Source organism: Aulonocara sp. 'chitande type north' Nkhata Bay, linkage group LG22 (genome assembly GCF_057382095.1).
Source record: "Aulonocara sp. 'chitande type north' Nkhata Bay isolate Kocher_YH1m ecotype deep benthic linkage group LG22, A_spYH_male_GT1.1, whole genome shotgun sequence".
Classification (NCBI taxonomy): Eukaryota; Metazoa; Chordata; class Actinopteri; order Cichliformes; family Cichlidae; genus Aulonocara; species Aulonocara sp. 'chitande type north' Nkhata Bay.
The window spans coordinates 32235704-32257978 of record NC_141364.1 but is presented as its reverse complement, the minus strand read 5'-3'; the positions used below and the strand labels follow the sequence as shown (position 1 = coordinate 32257978).

The window sequence follows — 22275 nt, the reverse complement described above, 5'->3', positions numbered from 1 at the left end:
ATGTCCTATCGGGCTCAAAATGACTTGACAGAATATCATTGTAAACCAACTTTATTGAAAGTTGCTTGGGGATCAAACACCACTGTGTACTATTTGTGAGTAACAGACAGACTGAACTTAGATCAAAATTCACCATATATTAATAGATTTGTTTAATCATTTCCCACCCAGTTTTTATAATAAAACCCCAGCAGCTGGGGTCGGCAACCTGCGGCTCCGGAGCGCACGCGGCTCTTTAGTCCATATAGTGCGGCTCTGCGTGGTTTGGGAAAATAAATTATAAGTATTTAGCTGAAGTGTATTTTATTTATGTTAGTTCTTTTTTAACTTGTAGTTCTAAATTGGAAGATTATTGTGATATTGAAATATAAAAATAAAATTATATTCTATTATTTTTGTCATCGCTCAAAATAAGCATCACACTCGCGGAAGCTGGTGTACCCGCCGAACGCTGTAACAAACCTTTTGGGTTATAGCACCACTAGGGGGGGAGTCTCCTAGGGGGTGTGTGAGTATAGCGTGGCAGCCATTACATGCTGCTCGTGTTCTGTTCTCAGGATAGACCTCACCGTTGTAACGGCCTGGCACCGGCGACTACCGATCCCCGCACATGTATGTACGGACAGTATAGAGCCGTGGAGACCTGGCTTGTATGGTCTTATGTTGCTGACAAGGAATAAAGGTCTGTTGTTTAATTTAACTGACTGGCTCCGTGTTATCCGGCTAACCTCCACACCACATGCCCGCTGGACCGGCTAGCCGCTCCTTCCTCGCCAGACTGCTGTTACAACGCTGTGCATTCGGATCCACATTATGTCAGCAGCTCCATCGTGAACTATGTTAAAAACAAACACCGCTCACGCCTCACAGCCAGTAGCGGTTTTAGATACGGGCGACACGGGCGGTTGCCCGGGGCAGCACCGTGGTGGTGGGCGGCATCATGGGCATCGGCAAAATAAAATAAAATAAAATGCTCGTACTCATGCTGCCCCGACGTCAGCCAGCGCATATTGGGAATGGCATAGGCACCGATCGGTTTTCTATCGCCCATTTGCTGGGAGTAAGGGTGCCCTTCGTTTGCGAGGTGCGCCTGCTGCTTGCGGCGCAGAGAGGAGAGGGCGGGGCGGCGGGGGATTCTCTGACCGGCTGGAGCGGCATCTAAAAACCAACTCGCAAAATAAAACAAAATAAAAACAAACCAACAAACACGAAAACACCAGACATTATAATACAGACTTATAATTTGCACCGATGTTTGCCAGAGGGAGTGTTCGCCCAGGGCGCCAAACAGGCCGCCACTGCTCACAGATGACAGCTTACAGTCCTGCCTAAAGATGAAAGTGACTTCGTACAACCCCGATTTGCAGACGCTGTGCGCTGAGGTTCAGGAGCAGAAGTCCCATTGTAAACATACCACGGCAGACCCACTGCTTTTTAGCATCTCTTTATTGACCACTTTTTACACACAGTTGCTGTATGCATACAGTCGGCTGTAGCTTTTCAGCTCACAGCCCGACACATACCAACAGCAGCATAGGCTGTATCCCAATTCAGGGTCTGCAGCCTTAAAGTACGCATTTCAAGGCCGATTACGTCACAGCGGCGCGCCGAAGGCTGTCCCAATTCAAAGGCTGCTCGAAATGCGGCCCTGAAATGCGTCCTTCATTATCCTGAATTTTAAGGCGGTGGCAGTGTAGACTTCGTGGTCCCATATATCCCACAATTCATAGCGCGGCAGTCGGTGTGGAGAATTCTGCCGCAGACGGCAGAAGCGGAGCGGCCGAAGAGTAAACTGTGAAAAGTAAGTACTGAATATTATGTCACGTATTTATGTGCAAATGTTTAATAACGAAGAACGTTAAACATTCCTGTTGGCCACATGTCGGCAAAGTTATGTGACATTAGTGACGTTTGTACTAACTTGGTTTTAAAGCCTTTACTTTAAAATATACGCCGTTCAATAGCTGAGCTTAATCTTACAGAGAATGATCAAAGCTCATGTAGAAACAAACAAACAAATGAACAAAAGATTTTCTCCTTCATTTCTATCAAACAAAGCTGTATGACACCTGTCCAGTGGTTAGTATCATGGTTGCTAGGCAACCTGGGCAGTGCAACGGAGGCTTTTTTTAATTTTTTAAACTTTATTGACAAACAACAGTATCAGCGCAACGGAGGCTAGACCGTCCCATTACACAAGCCTCGCACTTCCGGCCTTAGCGGTCTTTGAGTACGCGGCCCTTGAGGATCGTTGAGGCTGCGTACTTTAAGGCTGCAGACCCTGAATTGGGATACAGCCATAGACAGCACAGACGTTAAGGCCGCGAGGCGTGATTGCGGGTGCCGCTCAGGTGCGTCCGCCTCCCCTGCAGCGGCGCTGCAGACCACGCCCCGCCGCACGCATTAACCAGGTAAAATACATATTTAGGCAGAATTTTGCAAATATCTATTTTTGTTTTTTAAGAAGCATAGTGCTTTTTTTCCCCACTTGAAGGTCAAGGCTCCAAAAGCCCAAAGGTGATATATAACTGCGGTAAAAGTATGTTAATGCCCATGCTGTGTTCAAATCCTTTTAATGCTAATGATGCGTTTGATCTGTTTCCATTTCTGCTGCTTTCTGTTACACTGCCCTATCAATCTTGTTCATTTTCATTCTCTTTTCTCCTTCCTCCATCAGCATGTGTGGCGTTTAAACAGTAGCTTCTTCCTGAAATTCCTACTTCATGAGTTGTTGGGATCTACAGGATTCCAAATATTTTTTTATTCAAATAAAAAGACTGCATGCGCATATCTAGAGATCTCTCTCTCTCATATATATTCATATATATACATATTCATATATATACACATATTCACATATACACATATATATATATACATATACATATACATACACATATATATATATATATATATATATACATATACATATACATACACACACATATATATATATATACATATACATACACATATATATATATATACATATACATATACATACACATATATACACATATATATATATCTATAAATAAAAATTCATATTTGGATCCTTAGTATATGATCTTGTTAGCCACTTTTGTGTCCAAACCGAGTTCAACAGAGTTTGAAGTTAGCTCGCTACTTTCCATCTAAAGATGTTGTACCATGCTCTGACTTTAGGATTTCTAAAAACCTAAAACATACAGCTCTGCTTTCACTTTAGATGAAAAACTAAACAGCTGCAATGTTTGCATGAAAGCTGGACTACCTGGTGGCTACTACAGAGCTCTAGTCCCACTGCCATGGTTAACAGAGCAATATAAACAGCACATTTAATGGTTGAGAGTCCCTGATGGGCAGACAAATGTAACGGCAGGAAAAGGATGATGAAAATGGACCAAATGTTAATAAAGAACAGCCTCGGAGTGAGTCTTTCCTGAAGACTTAAAATATTTAGTATTTGATAAACTGTCAACCCATGGGTTGTAGCATCTTAAGGCCTAAAAAAAACCACCTACAATAAGTGAAGAGTGTCTGAAAGTCATGTATACCTTACACAGGATTGGAGGAATCCATCTGCTGGATGGCTTCCAAAAGGCCAGTCTTAAGGAGGCTGAGATATGCCAAATTACACAAGAACTAGACTGTAAAGTCAGTGGCAACAGGTGTGCTGGTGCGATTAATCCAAATTTTAATTTATGTCATATTAAGAGAGCACAACAGTAAGTGCCTACAGCCATTTATAAAACATGGTTGAGGAGGAAAAACTAGTGAAATTCTAAATGCCGAAAATATGATTTATCCACCGTGCAGTCTCCATCTGGAAAGTGTCTGACTGGCAACAGCTTTATTTCTCAGCATGAGAATAATGCCAAACACACCACCAATGCAGTAAAGGCATACGAGCATAGCAGAGAGGAAAAGAGTCAAAACACTTTGAACACGAACAGTCATGACTGGCCTGTCATTGTGCGATCAGCTTTACAGGTAATAGAACAATAGCTTTGAATGTCCATCAGTAAGTCTGGAGAACTTAAAAAAAAAAAAAAATTTCCTTAGAGACATTAAAAGAAAGTTTGCCTACGAGAGTTCAGACTGTGTTTAATAAAACTGGTCATACCAAATACTGAATATCAGGCTTGTAAGAATTATACCAACTGTTTTTGCCTTCTACAACATATTTACATTAATGTTTCCACATTTCAATAAATCGTTATAAATCTAAACAAATGATGTTGGCTCAAGACTTTTAAACAGTACTGTTTGTTGTCTTCTTTCACATTAAATATCACCATCAACACCCCAACATGAAAGAACATTGAGGAAGAAAAACTCATTAAAGGGGTTGCAACATAACTTTATTTGATTTGCACAATATTTCCACTGAACAGTTTTTTTCTTAAATCTCAATATGCTTTCTTTACACTTATATTGTTGCCGTTTCCTGTATGCATCTTTTTCTTCATGTTCATGTTTGTGTGTCATGTTCAGTTTTGAAGTGTACTAGTTTTTCATCGCTCATTCATACCGTCGGTAAAAGTCAAGTCGAGTCACAGTTTAAAGATGGGTCGTTTGGAGCAAATGAAAAACCATAAACAAGAATAGAGAAAATAAATACGTGTAAAAGAAATGAGAGGACCAGAGCAGAAGATACGTCACGACTGGTCAGTGATGGCATATGAAAAGTATTTTTACAAACACGTAGCATTGTAAACATTTGTTGCGTAGACGTTACTTTAGATTTGGATAAAGACACCAATAGCTCCTAGGACGGAAGACACGTCGGATTTGTGATTTTTAGTGATTTCTGTTCAATCCCCGATAGATTACAAGATTCCTGATCATGCAGCCTGACGAGAAACTTTAAACACATTTATCCAAAAATATAGCCCAGAATATCCTGATCAGGAAAAAGATCAAGAAAAGCAAAAACAAAAAAGAGAAGCTTGCATCCTCACCACCTATTTTTTTTTTTGTTTTTTTTCGTGTGACATGTTCTAATGAGGCTTTTTCTCCACTTCTTAGAAGTGATTAGAATTACATCTGAATCCCTGTCAATGTATCAGAACATACATATAGTTTAAATTATAATACTTTTAATGTAAATCATTGTACTATTTCTGAATCCCAGATTTATTTAAACTTTTGTTTTTATCTTAGAAAAATGTCAAGTAGTAGCCTGTGTTCGCTCCACCCAGTGGAAGGAGTGTCACCTGTGAGAGCTGCTCTTCCTGTAGGTGGGCCTTTGCCTCTCGGGGTGTGGCTGATTTTATTTCTTTCTTTTGGACAATGTTTTATTGCAGTCTTCTGGATTCATCTGCACATTTTTCCAACTCCTTAAACAGCGCCTGAATTTAAGAGAAAAGAAAACTCAGGAGTGAGCGTGCCATCTAGTGCGGCTTCTAATGAAGAGAAGCAAGGTTTAAACAGCCTGAAGGGATCTGTCAGTCATTCTGACCGGGTCGACACAAGCCAATCACATAAAAGTCATACAAACTAACCATCAAGGAAATTTTTCAGCCTTCAAGAGGACAAAACTTTGGTAAACTAACGTGGACAGTTAGGTCAGTACCTGCATCTGTCTGCCCTGACAGCTGCTTAGGTTTCCATTATTTGCATTATGTGCCACATCATTACAAAGTTTGTATCAGTGCAGACGTTTTTTTTTGTTGTTGTTTTTTTGCAGAGGGTTGGCTGCAGGTCGTGACATCATGAACATGAACCCACTGCTCATCTATGCACAGTGAAAACTATTAGAAGACTGTTACAGAGGGGACCATCACACCAATGGACAGCAGCTGGAAAAGACCAGTTTGATTCGTTTGTTGAGTCCTTTACGCCCCCCCGCCCGACACAGGACAATTGGCTTTCTTTAATTAAATTCCTTTTTCCCCCTCCCTTTTTATAGGCGCCCACAGTAAAGAATGCCACTTATCCACAGAAACCATGGCAAATCGTGTAACTTTAAAGATAAGAAAAATAGAGCAGCAATGTTTTTGCACAAAAAAAACGTGTGCAACATTCAAGTAAATAAAAGATATAAAGAAAAACAAATCTTTAAGTCAAAGACAGATACATAAGAACCTCAAGTCTTTGTTGGTCGGATTGGCACTTTTGTGAATAGGAGTGCATTTTTATTTTACACTTTATTCCCCCCCTGGTTGATTCACTGATTTATTTATGAATATTTTTAAAAACTGCAAATTCTGTTATCATCTGTTGGCCAAGCACAGACTTGGCCATCAAATCAGAGACTTCAGTCATAAATGCTGCCCCTACACATGAGGAGTGTAGAGGCAAGTTCTTGATCCTCATATAACTCTTGATTCAGCCTTTTACATCTACTGGGAGGACACGCGTTCAGTGGACAACATCGCAAACCCAACGTGAAAACACAAAAATCTTGTCACCATCACGTGCTCTACTGCTGATCTACGCTGGAAGTAAGAGTGGAACAATCCTGAACGTGAAATCGCCGATCTACCTCTGCAGCAACACCCAGTTAAAATGTGCTGGTCTGGTGAAAGGTTGTGCATCACAACAACAGATTTTATTTGTTCAGAATCCAATCATGATAAGTCATGAAGAATTTTTTGTGTGTGTGGCATTTTTTGCCTTGAAAAACTCTCTCTCATGATTTTCTCTGTTACCAGAGTTCAGTCTGTAGTCGTGCGTGAGGGTGAAGGTCTGGAGTACAAAATGTAGCACAGTAGCAAGAAAGATAACAGTGCAGGTGGAGTCGATTACAGCTCGTCAGCCTGCAACAAAAATTTTCCAACAAGGATTAATTCCCCTAAAAGTAATGACCGACTGCAAATGTCTGTCTCATAGGAGGACAGGTTTTAACTCTCACTGCACTTCACAACACCCAACAGTGCCTAACACCCCATCCCAAGCTATGAACCAATAGAAGTCTCCCATGACGGTGTCATCCACTGAGACAGAAGATTAACACGCACGTCAAAATGGAAAAATATGCCTGTGAATTTAGTGTTTTTTACCAAATAAGAAAGAACTGCCTTTGTCAAAAAATATTTGCTATTAAGCAGACTGATCCATTCCTAATCTCGGTGATAAAGACTTAATGTAGAGGTTCATGGTCTTAAGTTGGAGATGCTTCAGTAATCCACAGAACAGAGGGCTCCCAGACTCTGATTAGGACCTAGTCACTGAGTCAATCGATCCCTCCCTCACAGAGTGCCCCCGTAAGTCGAACATCACACAACCACAGTTCAGCTCCATCCACAAAACCTGAGCGCTGACCTGAGAACAGCTTCTGTTAGAGGTCAAACTGCCCTCAGGTCAGAGTTTACAGGACTCACTTTAACCATCAAAAGTCACGAGGCTAGAAACAACTAAAACAGTTTCAAAGCAATCCTTAGGATTTTGGGAAATAATCCTTCATCTGCTCCAGAAAGCAGGATTTTTTTAAATATAAAATAATAAGTAAAAAACAAAAAACATCCAATATGTTCACATTGAGGAGAATCAAAACTTCAAAACAAACCCTTTTAAATTTAGTTCTTTTTAAATCCAAAGATTATGGAAACCTTTTTAGTTACTACTAGCCACTCATCTGTGTGAGGTGTGTGTACAGTGTGTCTGCTGGTGTATGCAAGTGTGCATGAAGTGTGCGCAAATATATTTATATATATATTTATATAATGAAAATACACCAAAATTCAAATATACACTTATACTTGAATTTCTGTTGCAGTTAGGCTTGTTATTTCTCTGAGCTCCATCCCCGGCTAAACACCATTTGTCGTTAGACACACGAGGAAGCGGTGCAGACCGTCCCTGCCAGGCAGAGAACAGGCAATTTACATCGACACATATTACAATGAACCCATGCAAAATCATTATGTCACTGCCATTCCTCAAAAATATATAGTGATATAGAATGCCATATATTATAGATAAACTCTACCACTATACACGACACCACCACTGTCAATACACAATCACTGTTAACATCACCGAATCCGGCCCGGTTCCTGCTTTCGACTCCAAATGCTGTTTACAAAGAAGCAACGACTCCTCGTAGTGTTTGGCCAGGGATGCTCAGGGCTGTAGGCAGGGTAATATAACACCATGCAAAAACCCTACCACATACACCAGGGGAAGTGGAGGGGGCTTGCAGGCCAGCAGCAACCAGTTAACAATGGGTTTCAAGACATCGTCCCCAGGCTCTTAATTCTTGCTGCTTTTGCTGCCAACAGCTCTTCTCCTCCTAAATCCCCAACTATGCCTTTTTTAATAGTTAGATCACTTCATAATTCAAATGTTATTAATAACACGGCACACTACGAACATTGGGTCTCTAACTATTTAACCCTCAAAACCTGGATATTTTTTCTAGACGTTTTAACATAACCTTTTCGAAAACAAAACAAAACAAAAAAAAAAACATTCACAGCCCTTCTGTTTGATAAAGTTTCACCCTTCTTGCCACCCGCTTAAAAAAACAAACAAAAAACCCCCCAAAACAAATCATGCTTCCTAGCTTGGGCATCCAACTCAGGGCGACAAACTTTGGGGTTGACATCTGTGGCTCTAAACCCCATAAAGACTATTTTTTCTTCTCACCTTGAGTAGATATGCAGAGAGCAGGCCTAAGCCTACTGACTGGGAGCAGGCAAAGCAAAAGAAAATATCACAAGCACTAAAAATAAAACAAAAAAATTAAATAATTTAAAAAATAAAAAGGGGCGGGGGCAGATAAAGGGTGAGGAGGAAAAAAAAAAAAAGGGGATCATGTTAAGTATTTTTTGAATTGCACTGAGTCATAGTGACACGAAGAGTTGGGCAGATTCTGCTCATGCACCCCAGTTTGCACGCTCTGTATGGATAATCCTGAAAACAAAAGATTTCCGTTTGGAAAAGAAATGAAAGTGTATATTAAAGACACTAACAAATCACTACTGCTGCCAATGAGAGAATCTAAGCGCTGTCAAATGACAGGAAGATGTCTGGGTGTGCGTTTTGATGATTACTGGTGATTACTTCCTCTTCTAGCTGTAATGGGAGTTTGTGTGGCACCCTCCCCTCAGCCAGGAAACATGAGAGTCTGCCCTGCAGGAGGTCAGTACACTGGTTGGAAACGATGAAAGGGGGCGAGGCATTTTCAGGCTGGAGAGCGGAACAATTTTAGCATTCCTCCAAAGGGTAGGGGGCGTGGCCTCATGGTGATTTAGTGGAGGTTCAGGGAGGATGGCACGGTGGTAAAAAGGAGCCATCTATGAGAGGAGGTATGAAGAGGAAAGGGTGGCTGACTTATAGCTGAAAACCTTCCATGGGGGCCTCCTGCTGAGGGAAGAGAAACTGCTGGTTGGCCTGGTCCACCTGAGGGGCAAGACTGCTGTCCTCGTCCTCCACACCAAAGTAGTGCTCAATTAGGTCAAAGGCCTTCTGGTAGATCTCCTGGTTGTCGTGACTCTGGAGGAACTCTATTTTGTCAAGACCTGGAGAAACAAGGAATGGAATATCAGAATGGCTGTTAAACTAAAAAACAAACAAACAAACAAACAAAAAAACCCAAACTGATTTTTTTAAATTCAGCTGTCCTACGTTCTGCCTCTGGTGGTGTAGTATGTATGGCAGCCTTAGAAAAAAGCAGAAGCTTGACATTTTATTTGCCCTAATGGAGGAATTTAAGTAGCTGCCTCTCCAGAGAGTCTAATCCTGTGGTAAAAATCAAACTCTGGGCTGGACTGCAGCTCACCACAGTAATCAGTACTCGGTCTTGCATGTGAACCAATTTCAGGTTGTGTGGTTTGTTGCCCTCCAGCTCACAGGCGATCTCCAGAACAAAAGAATGAGTACTACTACCAGCTACAGATCATATACAGAAGACAGATGTAGCGTCCGTGGCTGCAGCTAATCCAGGCCTTAAACATGCATTCTTTCAAATGGCCAGCAGAGGGCAACTAGTATGGCGTCAAAAAGACTGGTAGCTTTCGTACTTTGTGACCTCAAGAAACTTTCCTGTTAACTTTATGGCCTCAATCATTAGTTTTATGCCTTTATGTCTTTTATGCCTATGAGGTTCATTTAGGGAAATATGGCCTCAGTGTCTGCCAAAGTGATAAAGCTACGAGCCTATCAGCACTGATCATCTCTGTCTGTGACACTGAAAGGGTTCCAATAATGCTGTATTATATGTAAACTGCATCAAATCCAAATCAAATGTTTTTTCAGCATGCATGTTTGTGTGCATTTCCTGCAGCATACCATAGGCTTCTTCGATGAGGCTGCAGTAAGGATTAACTCCGGTGCCGTTGTTCTCCTGTTTGGCTTCCTGTTCGCCCAGTCTCAAGATGTTTTCTAGTCCATTAAGAGCAACCTGAACAATCTTTGAGTCCATCACAGTGAGCAGGTCACACAGGGGCTTAATACAGCCCAGGTTCACCAGATATCTTTATGCAAACAGACATGGATAAGGCAGATGAATGCAGGTGATTCATTTATTTACTTTACAATTTAGTCCGAGTTATTCTTCACAGCTCTTTCACATTATCGCCTCACTTTCATGCAATTATACCTCCTTATTTTTCCAATCACCCAAATTCTGCATGGGGATTTTCATTTCTAACAAGCTGTTAATTGATTTTCTCCTCAAACAGAAAACTCCATTAGACTCATCAACCAGCTGAAACCTTTTTTGTTCCTTGAGAAAACATTTTGCTGCAGAATGCGTTTTGAATCAATACAGTACTACTGAAATCCTACTTTAAATCATCTCTAAAAGTCTTATCATTAAAACCAGCAATTGACTTAAGCTACTCATCTGATCTGCTGATGTGATTAAATGACAATGGAGGGACTGTCAACTAAATGAATCTTGCGAAGCTAACCTGATCTGCTCTGGTGTTCCTCCAGACGTGGCATTGGTGATGGCCCAGGCTGCCTCTTTCCTGGTCCTGAATTCAGCTTTCTGCAGAATGTCAATCAGTACTGGAAAGATGTTTGCATCGATTACCGTCTGTGGAGGAGGATGAGAGATCAGTACAGGAGAAATGCAAAAGACATTCAAAACTGATTTGAAATCATCAACTTGATACACTAGATAAAACTAACAAAAACTAATGTTATTTGACAGGGCGTTAGAGTTTTAGGAATCTTTAATATGAATGTTACAATATGACCAAAATACAGAAACTGACCAACATAAAAATAATTCTTAAATTTAATCCAATCTTTGCACCTTGAATACAGTTACTGGCTAAGGTTGCAGTCAGTACAAGTTTAGTTAAAATACGTTTGAATTACAAATAAGGCACAGCATCTCCACTAAACAGCCACCCAGTGCAGCCAAACACACAGATTAAAAAGGAGCTGAAAAGCTGTGACACACAAGACACTTGTTTTCTGGCCCCACACAAAAGAAGAAACCACTAAATATATAAAACACAGTTGACACTGTATTACAGCTGTGATTACATAAAATTAATCAACACTGTGTAATGCTGACAATTAAATCCTACAACATTCAAGCAGCAGGAGAACTAAATTTGCACCAGAATAATGTGACAGTCATGATCACAGTGTCTGAGTCTAACAACACCAACTTATATGATTTAAGTAGACTAATATTAGCTGAACTACTGACAGTAAACAAGTGCTTTTTAAAAATCAGTTTCAGTTTTGACTCTTGCAGGTTGTTTAATTTGTTTAATTTGGATTAATAGTTGTAGTTTGTGTCTAAAAAAAATAAAAAGTTTCAAAATACAAACTTCACAGATAGTTTGGCAAACACTAAAGTGCTTCCACAGAGGTTTTCCTCAGGTAAACTGAGAAATGAACTCAGGGTGTGATACCTGTATTTGTGCTCTGTTTCCTGCTGTAATGTTTGAGATGGTCCAGCATGCCTCTTTGCGAATGGACTCTTTAGCACTGCTGAGGAGGTGAAGCAGACAGGGCAGGGCTGAGCAGTTCAACACCACCTAAAAACAGCAAAGCAGAGGGTAAAACTTCACACGCTCTTTATAACATACCTCAGATCTTTGAACTGCATCACTTTGCAGCTGTAGCAGCAATTATTAACAAAGCAAATAGCATTTGAAACATTTGGTAAGCTGAGAGAAATATTAAGATGACACAAACGCCTCTTCAACATGCAACAAGCTTTGGAGTCATCAAACCAACTTCAGTCTATTATAGTCTCACCTGTGTTTGGATATCATCTCCTGTGACAATGTTTCCTACAGCTCTCAAGGCGGGTGAAGCCACCTTATAGTCAGTGTGCCTGCAGAAAGATGGGGTTGGGAAATATTTTAATAAATGTACAGGTCAAATTTACAGGTTCAGAAATGACGCACAGTAAAGCCTGATCTTACATGAGTAGTTCTACAAGGCGCCTGCAGACACCAGAGTCAATGACGGCTTGGATCTTATCATTGGGGCCGTCTGAGAGGTAGGACAGAGCCCAGCAGGCATCTGCCAGCAAGTCTGGGTCACTGCTAAATAATAGCCTGGACAACACTGGCAGGCAGGGTGACACCTAGACAACACAAACATAATGCATATGTATCATGACAAACAATGTGAATTCAGCATCAAACATAAATCACCGAGAGACAACATGTCAAAATTTTCCCACAAAATGTCAGCTAGTACACAGAGCTGCAGAAACCAATGGTGCCACCTGAGAAATGTTATTGTAGAAGGATTCAAGAGCAAAACCATTCACATCCTGCAGCTGTGACCTGGGACAATCCAGCATCTAGTGTTGATCTGAATTGGTAAATACAGGCAACCTGACTGGTTGTGGGACACAGCCATGTGTTCCTCACACAGGCTGGCTTTTACAGACTTCTGTTTACTTTAGAATGTGTTTAACTTTTATCACAAGTAAATATTAGCAGCAACTTCCTGTCATATTCAACAGAAATGTTGCTTTTCTGAAGTCCAAATCTCTGAAACTTTTGAACTTATTAGAAGTTAAATGCATCTTTCATATAGTGACCATAGGAAGACAATGCATAATGGAAAATTCTCTTCCCACTCAACATTCGATTTAATCTGATATACATTTCACTGGTATTAAATTAACTTCTTGTAGATACGTTTTTTTATGGTTTAGCCAGAAAACTGTAATAGTACAGAGTGATCGGCTGATATAACAAAGAGCCTTTATCCGTACTTGAATGTTCAGCTTTGTCTGCATAGAAAAAGCAGCTAATTGAAACTATATTGACATGAATGACCCTAAGGCCACGAGAGTCTCCTGGGAAAATCCCTATAGGCACTCAGAGGGGTTCCTAGAACTTTGACCCTAAAGCATCCTTTGTGTTGACTCGATGAGTGGTACCTTGTCAAAAGCAGGTGGTGGGTTTTTTCCTCTGCACAGATTAGACAGAGCCCATACTGCATTCCTAGTCATAGTCAGTCTAGTGGACTTTGTCAGAAGCCTGAAATACCAAAGAAAATCAAAAGCCCATTACAGGAAGTCATATTAGAAATTTGTCGCAGGGAGAAAAGCTGTAGGAAGGTTTGACTCAAAAGCAGAAATAAAAGAACTTACATTAATAGTGGTGGAAGGATGTTGCAGTTCAGCACATAGTCCCTGCACACTGCACTGTCCCCTGCAATATTACCGAGGGCCCACACAGCCTGAAGAAACAGTGAGACATAAAAATCTTGGGTATCGCAGAGTATGGAAAGATATTTATTACAGTGAACAATCTATGAACCGGTGCATTACTTGTTCTTGAACATCCTCAAAATCAGAGTTCAGCAGTTCTATGAAGATGGGCACTGCTCCAGCCTCAATCACCGTCTTTGTCTGCAAGGATGTTCCTGACGCAATGTTGGTCAGCGCCCAGGCGGCTTCAAACTGCAGCAACACGACAAAGCAGAGAAACAAGCATAGTGAGACTCATGAACTGTAGATAACAGCACTTACTATGTGCAAGAATGATGGCAATTCAAAACACTTTTCAAGTTTCTACTTTCTTACAGCTGGCTGGCTGCATCAACATAATCTAACACAGTGTCATGTAGGACTGATGAACTGCTCTTGATATTGTTTGAAAATTTTGAACCGGGTACGTTGTACTGCTGCAGCTGGGTTGAAGACATGAGCATACAATTGTGTCTGTTTTTACAGTCATTCCAATGATAGAGACTCACAGATTATACAGAGGGAAATATTTCCACAGTTTGAAAAGATAAGACTAAGGAAGTTTTGACTTCTTCTCCTCCTATATCAGCACTGATGAGGCGATATTGTCTGAGTGGTGACACCTATCATTTAGGAGAACACTGCAATGGCTACCTCTGCAGTAAGGTCGAGCATAACAAGCACTATTTTCTGTTAAAGGCATCCTAAAAAGCAAAGTAGCATGGTTGCTACCAAAGACATGGTAAAAATCACATTTTTTGCACTCAATTCAGAAGTCTCTGCGTGTTCTGGAGGTTTAACACTGTATATTTAACAAATAAATAAATAACCGACCTGTAGTGTGCAGTTGCTGCTCTTCTTTAGGAACTCCACAAACCTCTCCACTACTCCAAGAGTGTTTATAACTTCATCAATTGGTGGGTTAGGCTCTGGAATAACAAAGAGGCAAAACTATATGTAGGCTTTTTTGTGGTCTATGGGGAACAGCACGAATGGTTTCACTCTTATGTAGAAGTACTCTCAGTACACTACAATGACTGGGTACCTTTGGAAAGTAATTTTCTGAACTTCTGTGTTGTAGCAAGCTGAAGCTCTGGGTCCTCTGAGAAAAGCATCTCTACCATGTCCCTGGTAATAACTCCTTCCTGCAAGAGGCCATGTACAAGCACTTTAAACACTTCACCCACTCACCACAGATTCCCTTGTTTACAATCCACAAGCTGGACAACAGGCTAAAAACTGCTTTACACAAACGTGATGTAAAAAATGCATCTAGTCTGTGATCATCTTTTTGTCTATGCAAGACTTGTTAAAAAAATAATGATCATTTACTCACAGTTACTGGAGAGCTGAGGTAAGAGTCCACCAGTGGGCTCTCTAACATGACCTCTTCTTCATTGAGAATGTCCACATTCCTCCGTTTGAAAAGCTGGGATTATAAAAAGCTGTTAAGAGACCTAAACACTCACATGCTGAACACAGACTACACAGTGACATAATCTCATCCAGGAGACAAACAACCTGATGAACTGGGAGTTTGTCACATTTGGTCTCATACCTGTTGTTCTCGTTTCTGTTTCCTGAGCTGGATGCCCTCCTCCTCTCTCCTGCGCCTCATCTCATCTGCATTGAGTGCTTTGTTCTTGTATCGGTTCATCCTGTAGTTATCCTTGGCCGGACTGGCTGACGGCTCTGGTTGGTCAAAGACACATCATGATTAAATCAAAAACCAACGTTTGCACTTAGAGGCTTTTTCTTTTTTTCCATCCCTGAGAAACCAACAACTTTTAGTTATATGTCTACAACATGTTTTAGTTTAACCAGAAACAAGAAAGCTGAACGCTTTCCCTTCTCACTGACTCTTGTCACATTCGGTGTATCACTTGTTGGGAACCTTTTATTGCCCTTAAAAAGCAACACGACTACTATTATTTCATTTCACCTGTCTAACACCAGCTCTGCTCCACATGAGACCTCTGTGTGTGTGTGAGAACGTCTATGACGCTAAGAGCAGGAAAAGAAGGCGCCAGGTGACCATTCATGATCACAGCATGCAGTAAAGAATCTCACACTGAGGTGAAATGAGATGTTAAATGTCAGATGTTAAAATTGTATTATTTTATTCATAAGTACCATTTCAATAGACATAAATTGCATTCTTGAAAATATTTAATTTTATTTTACAAAGTTGGGCCAAACCTGATGTTGCCTTACACAGACTGATTTCACAGGTCTTTAGATGGCTTATAAATTCTACTGGCTTGGATCAGTACTTTGTATCATCAGATACCTGAAGGCAGTGTATTGACATAGCATCTGAACTGGAAGGTATGGATCCGTTCATTCCTACTAATAATAAGCTATGATGATGATGAAACAGCTGTCACACATGCCTCAATATAAAAAGACCTTGCATAAACAAGCTCATGAAAACCGGACAACACAGCCTAAAAATACACATGCACGGACGCAAAACCCCCCACACAGCCAACCTATTCATGTACCAGTCAGCCAGCCCAGAACAAACCTATTTATTCAGTTAAATCGCAGAGTTAGCGTAAATTGGTGCCCACACAGGCCAAACTGCCCATTCTCAGCATTTGTGCAGTCATGCCACCAGAACGGGACACCAGGCAAACCCCAGAGTCACATGTGAGCCTATTGGGGAGTGAAAGAGAGGTGGGGGACAGCACCGAAACCTGTCGACACCACAGAACGATGCCAACCTTGTGTGCCAAAAGCCCTCCACTGTAACAGTGGGGAGGTTCTGAGGTTAAATATCAGAACAAATGTCGGAAATTGAGGTCATGTTATGGTTTCAGGGGATTAGCACAAACCCCTGAAATGCTTCAGCACGTGTGTGCAGATGGCAAAGCCACAGGGATGGATGGCACACATGAACAGGTTGCAGCTGGATGCACTCATTTCTGCAATGTGTTTGTTTAGATTAACTGTGGCACAACAGTGCCAGAAGTCAAACGCAGTTTAGTTCAGCTCGAACGAAGATGTCGCAAAGTGAGCCTTTGGTGTGAGAGACGCAGCTATAGCAGAGGTCAGCAACCCACCTGTGGTTCGTGAGTCAGGGGTTAAAATTAGGGGTAACCGTAACACTATTAATAAATATACTATATATATTAATTTGTCATCTCCCAATTACAACCATCACCTGTCTGTCTGCCCCCCTCATCACCCACATGTGCTGCTCTTTTTTCTCCTGTTATTTGGTAGGAGCTAAAAAGGCTCTTTTGATGTTGAAGGTTGCAGACGCCTGATCTAGAAGAAGTAAAAGTCAGAGTAAGGCTTCTGTAGGTGAACCTATGGAAGGATCTAAAACTTCTTAAACTTCCAATATCTAGTGTGTTTGCAAACCAGATCATGTTGGAATCTACAGAGTTGTTGTGTGGAGCTCCTCAGGGCTCTGTACTAAGACCTATTCTGTTTTTAATATACATTCTTCCTTTTAGCCAGATAACACAGCAGTTTCCTGAAGTATCTCATCTTTTTGCTGACAATATTGCTCATTTAAGCCTGCTAAAGCTCATAAGCTCTCCGATCTGATTGACTGTTTAACCAACATTAAACAATGGTTGAACAATAACTGCTTATAGCTAAACCCAGCCAAAACAGAAACTTTGATTATTGCACCAGACAGTGCAATATCTGATATTTAACAGCGACTGGGTGACTTAGGTTCCTCACAGAAACATAACCTTAGAAACCTGGGTGTTATTTTTGATGAAGCTTTTTCTTTGGAGGGACATTTAAATCAAATAGTAAGAACCTGCTTTTTTTCACTTGAGGAACATTTCAAAACTTAGATCCACCGTGTCAACAAGTGAACTCGAGATGATAATACATGCTTTTGTCTCTACAAGACTCGACTACTGTAACAGCCTGTTTACTTGTCTAAACAAGAAAGGGCTAGCTCGTCTACAGGTTAGGGCTGCCACGATTAGTCGACTAGTCACGATTATGTCGACTATAAAAATCGTTAACGACTAATTTAATAGTCGACGCGTCGTTTGAAGCTTTGTAAGATCCCAAAAGACGCAGGAATAAGTAGTAGGATTTAAGAGTGTAATAACGAACTGAAACAGAAGATGGCAGCACTGCATGTACGAGGATGCCAGGTGCCGTTAAACTCCGAAGAAGAAGCAGTGTCCAAATTTAGGAACCGCATTCTCCTGTGCCCGCATTTGTAGGCCGATTACGTTACAGCAACACAACGAAGACTGTCCAAATTTGAAGACTCCGACAAATGAGCCCTTCATTTCCCCAGATTTGAAGGATGGATCGGGTGTATACTTCGTGGCCCAACCTATCCCAGAATTCATAGCGTGTCCCTGCTCAGTTTCCAACAATGGTGGCAGCTAGTTAGTTTTAATATTACTCTTATTATTCTTTCTGGGTCACAAAATAAATGTTTAACATATTTTCAGGCGAGAATGTAACTGTGTAAACTTCAAATATCTGCTCAGTTTATCAAGACACCACATATTTTCAAAAGCGCTCCTACATTTTCGGAGACATCTGTTACTCACCAGCTCGATAGCTAGCCGGGGTTCAAGGCTCACTAGAGCCGGTGGGGAAATCATTTTCAAACCCACCGCCGGCTTTTGCTACTCAGGTTAAACATGATAAATAAGTCACTTAGATAACTTAAAAATGTTATTGTTCAGCTTTTTGCAGTATTTTATTTGTTCCTGAGTAAATCGGTTTGGCTGAGATTAAAGTTATAGTTTTTACACAGCTGAACAAACGTCAAGCAGACAACTGATTATCAGAAGTGTGAGATGCTCGAGAATATACTCCAGTGTCCTGTTATATTTTAGATAGCAAGGAGCAAATGTCTGAGTTTATTAAACTCCACCGAAACAATCAGCAAGTTTCATTAAAATTTAATAAACTATCATCTTGTCTTTATTTTTAGTTAGCACATACCTTAAACACTTAAAGCTGTAAGCTAATGATAGATATATAAGAGCAGATGCATGCTGGTGCAATAAGCTGTACGTTTTACGTCCAATGAATGCATGATCTGATTAGTCGACTAATTGCAAAAATAATCGGTGACTAGTCGACTATCAAAATAATCCTTTGTGGCAGCTAGAGCAGGGTGATATGACCAAAAATATTTATCACGATATACATTTGAAAATTTGCGATAACAATATAACTGACGATATAATTGACACTAGTCAAAATACTTTACAACTCCACAACTTTATTAGTGCAAAAAACCCATCAATATATTTTCACTTAAACAAGCAGCTGTTTTTTTTATGTGCATTAAAGTTATATAAAAACGTAACAGTGCAAATTCCTTGCTGACAATTTAACCAAAAGGCATTTCCAGTGGAAACTGGCCGACATATCCTCAGCATAACCATGTATAATATCTACAAAACTTAAAAAGAGGTGTTACACACACAATACGGTAATATTATGTTGAAGCACAGTACGTATCACTCCGCGAGGCTCCTGACTACGACAGCTGTAATGCTCCGACAATCCATCAAGCGGTGCGGCTTCGTAGCTTAGCAAAGTCGTACTAAAACATTTGACAGATTGTCGAGCGCCGTGTACATAAAATTGTTTCGAGGTCAGTAAACACAACCAGAATTCATTCATAAGGCACATGGGATTATAAAGGGGCACTGTCGATTTTCAGAAAAATCAAAGGATTGATATTAAGTGTGCCGTATTTTCCAAAGAACACGGTAATAACGACGGCCCGCTAGCATGCTCTACCAAAAATAGTGCTTTGTTGTGTATCTGACGGACGAAAGCCAAACCAGTTCCACACCACTGAAGTTGCAGCATTTTTACAAACCAATTCTGGTTCATCCGTTTCATTTAACGATTCGCTTTCACCCTTCTCATTCTGCATCGCCGCCATGTGCGTATGCAAACAAAGGCACTGCGCATGCGCGTTTTACCCATATTCTATCGCGATATTTCATTTTCCTATCGTTGCCCAAAATTACACTGGTATTGCCATGAACGGTATGATATAGCCCAGCCCTAGTGGCAGCCCTACTACAGGTTGTTCAAAACTCTGCAGCAAGGCTACTAACCGGCTCGAACAAGGGAGCTCATGTGACCCCTGTGTTAAAGTCGCTGCACTGGCTACCAATCAGATTTAGGTTCCATTTTAAAAGTCTAGTTTTAACTTTTAGAGCATTACATGGACCCCCCACCACACACACACACACCACCTTGCCAATTTGATTCATACACATGCCTCCACTCATAACCTCAGGTCATCAAACCAAAACCTTTTAGTGGTCCCCCATACTCGTTTTAAAACTCGAGGAGACCAATCTTTCCAAGCTGTTGCACCCAGACTGTGGAATGCACTTCCCCTATTTCTACGGTGTTTGGACTCGGTGGAGACCTTCAAAAAGCAGCTAAAGACATTTTTATATCAAAGAGCTTTTAATTAGACCAGGGTATTTATTACTATTGTGTTTTTACCTTGTAAAGCACTTTGTGACATGTCTGTGAAAGGTGCTATATAAATAAACTTTACTTACTTACACCCCACGTGACAGGCTTAATAGCTGCTGCTTGGACCGTTCTACAAGATCACCCTATAGAAACTCTTTTGCCTGATAGCTGCCATTTTGTGGGAATTAGAGCTTAAACAGATGAATGTTTCTCCAATCAGACTGTAGCCACCAGCTTCACCCTGTCATTCCAATACGTTCACTTTCAGGATTAACTCTAATAGGACCCAAAATTTACATGTTTAATTCAATAAGCACTGAAACAACTCAATGAAATGATAAGCTCATCAGCAAGGTGTTTGCTGAGATCACAGACAAAGAATGCCTTGCGGACAGGATTTAAGGAACTTCCCCACCAGTTTTGCTTTTCATACCTAGAACTTACATTCACCTTTTAATATACAGTTTATATGCGCAGGCACAGTAACTGTACTTCTTACCCCTTTTAGATATAGCTTTTTGAACACTCCAGTAACATTCACTGCAAAGTGTATTTATCACAGGACTGTATAAGAACAGTCTGGAAAACATGTTGTCACATGAGCGCTCTGTCTCATGAGCTCACAGTCGGCTGTGATGATAGCAGTCTGTCATCTACTTGCCGCATGGAATCAGTTAGCTCACATTTCCACTTCACTGCCGACTGACTGAACACAGGAATTAAATTATTATAAATATTTTTTACCTTATTATATAATTCACCGAGTTTGAAGAGCAAGGGTGAAATTACGCAGCTTCACTTGCTAATGAAGGCGCCAGCTACTGGAAAAAGTCAAATCACTGCCTCTCGAACACCACTATTAAATGTGTCACCCCAGAGGCTTTGATTTAAAACTTTTTTTACGACGCTGGAAGTCTCTCACCAAGTTACAGTCGCCATATCCGCCAAACAGTAGCGACCAGACAGATAGAAAACGTTCATAATATAAAATAAACAGCAGTAGCGCTTTAAAGCGCCTATGTAATGTGATAACTGTAAAGCTACAGGCGGTTGCAAAACAAAACAAATAGAGAAAATTGACAACTCTAAAGTCGTATTTTATTCGATAACGCCGTTATATTGCCATGACTAATACTAACTTAAGCTCTAAGCTATACGTGCGTCTTCTCTGAAATAGTACAACGCGGCGCTAACGTGGTTAGCTGTTAGCCAAGTTTCCTCAAGTTGGCTAAAAACGGCACTAGCTGTTATCTCTGGTAAAAATTGCCTTAATGTGTCTAACATGATATACTGTAAAAAGGGAAACACTGTCCAAAGACCTTATAATTTGGAGACATAGCAAATGACTTAACGTAAAATAGCAACTCATCTTTCCTTACTACGTAGCAACGCCGACTAGCCACCTAGCTAACGAGTTAGCGTACTGGCTAAACAACAGTAACAGAATGAAGATTTCATAACCGTCAAGTCCGACGACAAAAGTGAATCTTAAAACCACTTTGAATACATGCCTATAGTAGGAACTTGCCAAACAGCTTACCCATTGTGTCCTATGCGGGTTTATTGTGCCAAGTTGTGAAGACGTGATTCAATTTTAAATCCTTTCCCACTTCTAGCTTTCCAGAATTTGCTCCGGTAAGCAATATGTCTGCCGGAGACGGAAACGTCAAAATATAACGTCGACTTCCTGCCACTAGAGGACGCCCCAGACCCACAAAACACGTCACACTCACGCACCTTCATTAACGAATGCCTTATAGCCAAAATATATTCAAAATGTTAAAAAAAATTTTACTACAGGATTAATTTCATTCTTAAAATTTTCAAAACAGAGAACCATCTGTTTATTCGTAGATTTGCCAGTCATTAAAGCACCACCGTGGTTGGTAGGGAAGGACATGATTTAGGGTTACAGTGCATCCTCCTTCCCAGCCAGCTGTTACTCACGTCTGTATCTATTTTACATACCCACTGGCATGTTTCAGGTAGCTCAATTTCTCTTGGATCTGCATATCCCTCTCTAGTTTTGAAATGCTATTTGACCCGCCGTGCTTCCCCAGTGTTTTCCCTAAATTGAATGTGACAGAGTAATACAGGTGAGGTTCATCCACGGTCAATTTGCTGGGAGCAAGTGGTGGTAAATTACTGCACTATATTGTGATGCAGTGTCCTCCTGACACGGCCCCCGAGGGGGCCTGCGGAGATACACCAGAAAA

At 40.8% G+C, this 22275-nt stretch overlaps 1 protein-coding gene and 1 long non-coding RNA gene across 2 annotated transcripts in view; one reads left to right on the top strand and one right to left on the bottom strand.

Annotated features, from left to right (window-relative positions):
- Positions 1-522: 522 nt before the first annotated feature.
- Positions 523-22275, top strand: part of LOC147304485 (uncharacterized) — a 37215-nt gene continuing 15462 nt past the window's right edge. Inside the window, exon 1 of the long non-coding RNA XR_015126891.1 lies at positions 523-1801. This is a non-coding gene — a long non-coding RNA (uncharacterized LOC147304485). The remainder of the gene's footprint in view (positions 1802-22275) is intronic.
- Positions 4322-21756, bottom strand: kpna6 (karyopherin alpha 6 (importin alpha 7)). Its single transcript, XM_086279260.1, has 14 exons — positions 21600-21756; positions 15168-15301; positions 14946-15038; positions 14655-14754; positions 14444-14538; positions 13691-13822; positions 13511-13599; positions 13298-13397; positions 12324-12487; positions 12154-12232; positions 11805-11930; positions 10842-10969; positions 10219-10403; positions 4322-9449 (listed from the first exon to the last, which is right to left on the bottom strand). The coding sequence occupies exons 1-14, from the start codon at positions 21601-21603 to the stop codon at positions 9262-9264; spliced, it is 1617 nt and encodes a 538-aa protein (XP_086135386.1). The 5' UTR covers positions 21604-21756; the 3' UTR covers positions 4322-9261.